Genomic DNA, 7,835 nt, shown 5'->3' on the forward strand with positions numbered 1-7,835 from the left:
AGGATCTCATTGCTAGAGGACGAAATGACTTATTTTTGCTGTAGTAGAGATATCCTCCCAGTGTTTTTCCTTGTGGGTAAAGCTTGTATACTGCTATGGTATGGCTCCGAAGGACTTTTCACCCCCTTTTCAAGAAGATGTCATATTTGAAAGGAAATGACTTGTTGAATAAAGTAAATAGCTTTCTGTTACTTCAAAGTTCTAAACAGTGAGAGCCTTTTGAGTTAAAGTAAATTTGATAAGTTAACGTTGAACGATATTTACTTGGGTCAGTATATATTTATATCTGTATTTATGTTTATGCTGCTTCTGCGTATGTCTCTGTGTGTGTGTAAGGGAGAGAATATCAGTGGTTCCGTGCATTTTCAAATAAATCATGGATGGCTTTCTAGAAAATGAAAATGTGCTAAATGAATGCAAATCAAGGAATGTTTCCTTTGCATTTGGAACTGAATGTGTTTTTACATATACAATTTACTAATTTAATGTCCTCCATCTGCATTCTTAACTCTGTTCATTGTTCTGTGCAGACCCTTATAAGCACAAGGATTTCATCTCTTAGAACCATCACTGCATTTATGTTTTTCTTCACAGAATTTAGTGCCTCATAATGTATTTATGTTAGGTCATCACTTCTTTCCTTTTAAAATATAAGAACAGAATCTATTAGAGTTATTCAGTTTAAAGAAATCATACGAATAAATGATGCTATATATACTTATGGCAGCTTTGCTTTTTTCAGCATGGCTTTACAAATTTCATCCATTGTATCCTTGTAACAGTTTTCTCAAATCAGGCAAATGGAGTGACCGCAGACTCTGGAGGTCTCCTGAATGCTTTGGCACATTGCACCACTGTGTACATAGCAAATCACTTGGAAATGTGTTTTGAAAAGATGACATTTACAGATCTCTTCATGAGCCTTTTCAGTAGAAGTTTTGTGTTGAGAAAGAGTGGATTTTAAGTACAGAACTTGGGGTTTTAATTGCTTTCACCGCTGTGAGATTGTTATAGTCTTCAAAGACAGCACCATTTATTTAAAAAACCTTATGATTTTGTGAGGGATAGAACAAGCAAGTGGAAACAAATGGAAGAGAACCAGAATTAACTATATAGTGGTTTCTAAAAGCATATTTAATCAGCTATTATCGATTGATATTTTTATATCAGGCTTGGAAATTGGGAAGGGATTGTAGATGGTGGAGGGAGCAGAAAGGCACGGTTTTTTGTCTGCAAAGAGGGGAACCTGTAATTCAACAAACAAAACCACACACATGATTACATAAATACAAATAAAAACTGAAATGAACGGAAAAACAGTATATGTGATGCAATATGATAATAGGGGTGTCTAAGTTAGGAAGGCCTAAGAGAAGCCTTCCTATGAAAGTAAGAAAGCGGAAACCTCAAAGATTTAGTTCGTTGAAAGACGAGGGAAAAGAGGTTTTGGTAGGCGTGAAGATTTTGAGGATGGAAAGAGGCTGGATACATTTGAGGTCCGAATGATGTGGTTGGAGCAGGGAGAGCAAGGAAGAGAGGGAGAGGAGGCATAAAATGAGGTTAATCTCAAGCCACTGATTGACTAACCCGGGGAACACAGTTTTCCTACTCTTGTTGATGTCTGATTACGCTGCCTTTTGCTGTTATGCTGTCTGTACTAAAACATTTAAACCACGGACAGAAACGCTCACCCCCTCCCACCCCCGCAGGAATCTGTAATAACTGTTTTATGTTTGACCACAAGATGGCAACAGTTATCTAACAATATATCTTTCCTCTAGTTTCCAGAGATGAACGATATGCTGAGAGAAAAGGTAACTGGAAGAAAAACCGATTTCACCTTCTTCATGATTCAGAACGCTGGGATGTTAACTGGATTCGCAGCCATCCTGCTTATTACTTTGTATGCAGGAGAAATCGAATTGGAGTAATAAGAAGTGAAAGATGGTGGTGTTAATGAAGGCATTTAATAAATAAAAACAGCTCCAGAGGGATTTTTAAGCTGATCCTATTCAGTTAAAAGATAATTTTGTTTTTAGCTGTATGTCAGGAAAACTGATTATTGGTGTCAGGATCTGTGAAACAGACCATCATTTGTTGTTAAAAATGCTTTAAAAAGCTTTTGGTTCCAGTCTGAAAAGCCTGATACATGAGATCTTTGGTAAATGCTGACTTTTTTTTAATGTTTCACGCATATTAAAAAACCATCACAAAGCAAGAAACATACATTCTATAATCATTTTGACACCAAAATCCAGAAGAAAATATAAACTAGGCTGTATAAGCCTTTAAATCTCTATGGTCAGATCAAATGTTCAAGTAGTTTCAGAGTGGCTTCTTTCAATTAATTTGTTCTGGTGCTTTCACAAGCAAGTACATAAAAACGTGGAAGAGGATCAAAATGTACAAAACACAGATATGAATGATTCCAAGGCCTTAATGAATCCAGGAGAAAAAGATTGCTCATAGCTTTGGTTTTGTTTTTATGTTACAGATAGGGACTTGTAGGATGGCTTTGAAACCCGTCTTGAAATAATATGAAATCAGTAAAATTTTGTTAACTCTACTAATTTCAGACTCAGATTTTTTTTTCCCTCTAAGTGTAATGTAAAGCTGATGACAGCTCATTGGTGGTATCCAATGTATTTCCTTTGTCAAGGTGAAGAAATGTTGGTTTACAGAAAGAAATTGAATGTAATTTTAAGCAATTTACTTTTAAAGATGAACATAACTATTTAGCAGAGGATGTTTTAAGTAAATGCAAAATAACAGCTGAATGGCTGTATGTCAGAGACTAAGATATATGTTTTTTATGGGTGTCCAAGAGACAGAAAATATTTCTTTTGTATTCAGCCTATGTTTTTCCTATATGGTATATTTTGCAAAAAAAAAAAAAAAATCCCACACAGCATGATTATTTTTCTACCTTTTATAAAAGATAGAGCCTGTTTATTCATTTAGTAGATATAGAAGTTTGGTCTATAATTGAACATCTTAGCCCTAATCTCACTCCCAAATCACTTAAGGGAAGATGATTTAACTGAGAAAAATATTTGACAGAAGCCAACAATGACCTCGGGAATTATACTGTCCCACAGGCTGTAAAATTGTGTCACATAGCAATAATGCAGGAGTGATGAATGTTTAGCATGTACGTTAATGTACATTTTCCTCTGACAATTTAAAAATATTGTTTGACCAAATAGTAAACACCTTTGAAACCTTGTATTGTGTCATTCATTATTCATTTGAATGGATAGTTTTTGAGTGATTTTCATATACCTGGTATTACAAGGAAGAGACATAGGTATGTTTATTTCAAAGCTATTCAGCAAATAAATACTATAAAGATTAATCATTGTTCATTGAAATCAGTATACATAGAATCTATTTTTATCATTTCACCTGTTTACATTCAATCTTAGGAAATAATCTTTACCTTTTCAAAGCACAGATTGTATGTCTGGGTCGAGACGCTATTTAAGAAGCTACAACATGGTAGTATATATGTATCCTCTATGTCTTTGTCTCTATTCCTGCCCTACAAATAGATTTATCAGTATTATTTTTCTAGATATCCATATATACGTGTTAATACGCAATATCTGTTTTTCTCTTTCTGACTTAGTTCACTCGGTATGACAGACTCTTAAGTTCATCCGCATCACCAAAATGACCCAGTGCCATTCCTTTTTCTGGCTGAGTAATATTCCATCATGTGCACACACCACATCTTCTTTACCCATTCATCTGTCAGGGGACATCTAGGTTGCTCCCATGTCTTGGCTATTGTAAATAACGCTGCAGTGAACCTTGGGGTCCATGTGTCTTTTTGAATCATGGTTTTCTCAGGGTGTATGCCCACGAGTGGGATTGCTGGGTCACTGGCTTCCCAGGTGTCTCAGTGGTAAACAGTCCACTTGCCAAGTGGGAGACATGGATCAGGAAGATCTCCTGGAGAAGGAAATGGCAATCTGCCCCCGTATTCTTGCTTTGGAAATCCTATGGACAGAGGAGCCTGGTGGGCTACAGTCCATGGGGTCACAAAGAACTGGACACAACTCCGCAACTAAACAACAAATAACAAAATGGTACCTATACACTGCATGCGTGCATGCTCAGTTGCTTTAGTTGTGTCCAGCCCTTTGTGACCCCATGGACTGTAGCCCGTCAGTTTCCTCTGTCCGTGGGACTCTCCAGGCAAGAATACTGGAGTGAGTTGCCATATCCTGTTCCAGGGGATCTTCCTAACCCAGGAATTGAACCTCTGTTCTTGCATGTCTGGCAGGTGGGTTCTTTACGACTAGCACTACCTGGGAAGCCCATATATACACTAGCACATGTGGAGTAGATAGCTAGCGGGAAGGTGCTGTATATATATACCACAGGGAGCTCATCTCAGTGCTGTGATAATGTAGAGAGGTGGGACGGTGAGTGGGGAGGGAGGTCTTAGAGGAGGGGTTTTATGTATACTTATGGCTGATTCATGGTATTGTAGAGCAGAAACTAACAACATTGTAAAGCAATTATACTCCAATTAAAAAAAATTTTTTTTAAGCTGCAACATGTTATTAAAACAAGATAGTTTAACAAACTCATCTGGTGTTGATCAAAATGTATGTGGACTGTTTTGGTGCTCTGTGTTAGTCTCTCTATGTATTGGTCTTTTGGCCATTTTTCTCAAATATTAGGAGAACAGAGGCGATAGGGTATGACAACCCCCAAAACAGGAATTGCTACTTATTAGAGGCTATGGTTCCAGGTAGAAGGGAGGATAGGGGAAACCATGATTAAATTTAAATTACCCTAGATAACAAAATATAAATCTGTCAGTCAACATACCTTATACTGAGACATTCATTATGCAAATTGAATGTTCTATAATTTCAGGCTTTAAAGATGCTATTATGACAAACCAAAAATGATTTCAATGCATTGTATGGGGGTGTATACTTTTATTTTTATATTATTGAACTTTATAACAATTGATTACTAATTTGGCATTTTTTGAGTCCTGAATCAGCCCCTGTCTTAGTCTGTTTAGACTTGCTATAGCAAATACCACACACTGAATAGGTTATAACCAGCCAAAATCTATTTCTTACAGTTCTGGAGGCTGGAAGTCCAAGATCAATGCTCAGGCACGTGTGGTGTCTGCTTTATAGGTGGCACCTGCTTGCTGTGCCCACAGATGGCGGAGGGCCAAAGTATCTCTCTGGAGCCTCCTTTATGAGTGTGTATTCCCATCCATGCTCCCCCGACCTTATGATCTAAGTATTTTCCCACACCCTTACTTTCCATAGCATCATCATTGGGGATTAGAATGTCAACATGTGGGTTTTGGGGGAAACATAAACATTCAGGCCATATTCAGACCTCTATTACTTACGCTGGTAAGGGAAGGAAAATAACATTCTCATGGAAAGTAGAGAGGAGCCTAACCCTGCCAGGTCCATAGCTACAGCATTGCTCAACAGAGCCAACTGGAGGCTCCAGCCTAGGTAGCGTTTCATTAAGTCCTCCAGATGCTTAGTGTTTCCAGCCTACCAACCCAACATCTAAAGGGGTTTCTTTACCTAAGAGCTTAAGGTCTTAAAAAATGAGTAAATTGGAAAGAATCAAAACTGCTCTATGAGTTTACCAGAAAATTAGTGTAGGTGTATTAACAGAACTAATTATTGATGGTCCGTGCCAGGGGAACATTAACTGCAAATCTGTCCTCCAGGCTCTGATTGGCATTGTCTTCCTTTGGGGCTTATGTTGTTTTTTAGCAATAGGTTGGTTTTTTACCATGATTTCCAGATTCCTTTGTATTTATTTAAGGTCCATCACCTAGAGGAACCTGGTGGGCTACAGTCCATGGGGTCACAAGAGTTGGACATGACTTAGCAACTAAACCACCACCACCACGCACAGTACAAGAGGTTCTAACTGTGATAAATTCCTTAATATCGATGTTGCTACAGCTGCTTTCTCACTGACACTCTGCCTTCCCGCAGTTGTGGGCTGCCATACTCATGTAAGATTGCATTGCCCTTAGCTTGCTTTCTGTGCCGAGTGTGCCCAAAGCGTTCTCTCATGGTCAGTCTGTATACCAAAGGCTCCCGACTTCTGTGTCTCATAATCAGCATCTTTACTGGTAAAATTTCAGGCGAGCTAACGCAGCTGGGCTTCTCAGGTGGTGCCAGAGGTGAAGAACCCGCCTGTCAATGCAGGAGACATAAGAGATAGGGGTTTGATCCCTGGGTCAGGAAGATCTGCTGGATGAGGAAGTGGTAACCCACTCCAGCATTCTTGCCTGGAGAATCCCATGGACAGAGAAGCCTGGCAGGCTACAGTCCACGGGGTTGCAAAGAGTCAGACACGACAGAAGCAACTAAGCACGCAAGGCAGTTGGATAAACTGAAAATTCCTAACACCTATTTCATTAATCCTAAGACAGGCATTGCTTCCTCCCCTCACTCCCCCACCCCCTCCCCCCACCCCCACCCCTCCCCCCACCCCTCCCCCACCCCCCCACCCCCCCACCCTCGCCTTGTCTGAGCACTTCTGAAGGATGTGCTGAAATCACTACCACCAGGTGCGTTGTTGAGGAACTTACAGTTGCGTGAAAAGGATACATGGGAATCTGTATAGCACTGGGAACTCAGCTCGGTGCCCTGTGGTGACCTAGATGGGTGGGATGGCTGCCGGGAGGGAGACCCAAGAGGGAGGTGCTATATGTATGCATATAGCCGATTCACTTCCTAGTACAGCAGAGACTAACATTATTGTAAAGCAACTATAACCCAATAGATTAAAAAAATAATCATAAAACAAGGGACAAAAGAGGAAAACCATCAGTTGGAATCTGGGGTAAGGCCAAGAAAATGCCACCACTGTTGTGTTTAAGATTTGATGGTGTAGCATGATGGCAGTGCTAACATGTTAGCTTGACTTTTTTTTTTTTTTTTTCCTATAAAAACAGTGGAAGAAGTGGTGCAGGGCTGGCATGGCTGGTCCATGGTCTTTGGGAACCTGGGCTCCTTCGATTTGTAATCTTTGGCTTCTGACTAAGATTACTTCATGTTTTAAAGTGTTTGCAAGAGAGATCCCACTTTAAAGTCTAAATCCCACATAGCAGAAAGGAGGGAAGGGTAGAAGGCAAAATACCCACACCAGCTCTTCATCTTCCTTGAAGGTGCTTTCTCGGAAGTAATATACAATCATCGCCACTTACAGTCATGTGCCGGATTTAGTTGCAGGCTGCGCCAACTTGCCCAGGCAGCTGGGAAAGGGTGCTTTTTTAGCTGGGTATACCAACACAGGCTTCTGTTTCTAAGAAGCAGCAAAGAATGAATGTTGGGTAGACCAGTGGTTGTGTCAGGTAAAGACAGGCTTGCATCTGGTTCACTGGGGGAACTTACTCAAGATGGTTCTGACACAACCAGTTCAGGGAACTGCTTCTTTTAAGAATTCTCGTGACTTCTTTCAGGTTAGTTCCTTGACACTTTAACCATTTTAATTATACTAGGCCACCTGACCAATCTTATATATTCTTTTTTTCATATGATTTTCCATTATGGTTTATTATCGGATATTGAATGTAGGCCCTTGTGCTATACAAACATTCTAATACAGCAGTTAAACATTGGTATATTTATTTTAAGCACGATTTCTACCTCTTAAATTTAGTATAGTTGATAGGTACTTTTTGGACAGCCCTCCCACCTCTGCCACTTCCCTTGTCAAGATTTGGAGACAACTTCCTATTTGGGATACGCTCAGTCGTGTCCAGCTCTGAGACCCCACGGACTGTAGCCCACCAGGCTCCTCTATCTATGGAATTTTCCAGG

General features: G+C 39.8%; 1 protein-coding gene across 3 annotated transcripts in view; it reads left to right on the forward strand.

The window, feature by feature from the left end:
* SLC39A8 (solute carrier family 39 member 8) overlaps positions 1-3,226 on the forward strand; it is an 83,169-nt gene extending 79,943 nt beyond the window's left edge. For all 3 annotated transcript variants that reach the window (XM_069593613.1, XM_069593612.1, XM_069593614.1), the window contains exon 9: positions 1,782-3,226. In XM_069593613.1, the coding sequence (XP_069449714.1) occupies positions 1,782-1,931 (150 nt within the window). In that variant the 3' untranslated portion in view covers positions 1,932-3,226. The remainder of the gene's footprint in view (positions 1-1,781) is intronic.
* Positions 3,227-7,835: the final 4,609 nt, after the last annotated feature.

Source organism: Ovis canadensis, chromosome 6 (genome assembly GCF_042477335.2).
Source record: "Ovis canadensis isolate MfBH-ARS-UI-01 breed Bighorn chromosome 6, ARS-UI_OviCan_v2, whole genome shotgun sequence".
NCBI lineage: Eukaryota > Metazoa > Chordata > Mammalia > Artiodactyla > Bovidae > Ovis > Ovis canadensis.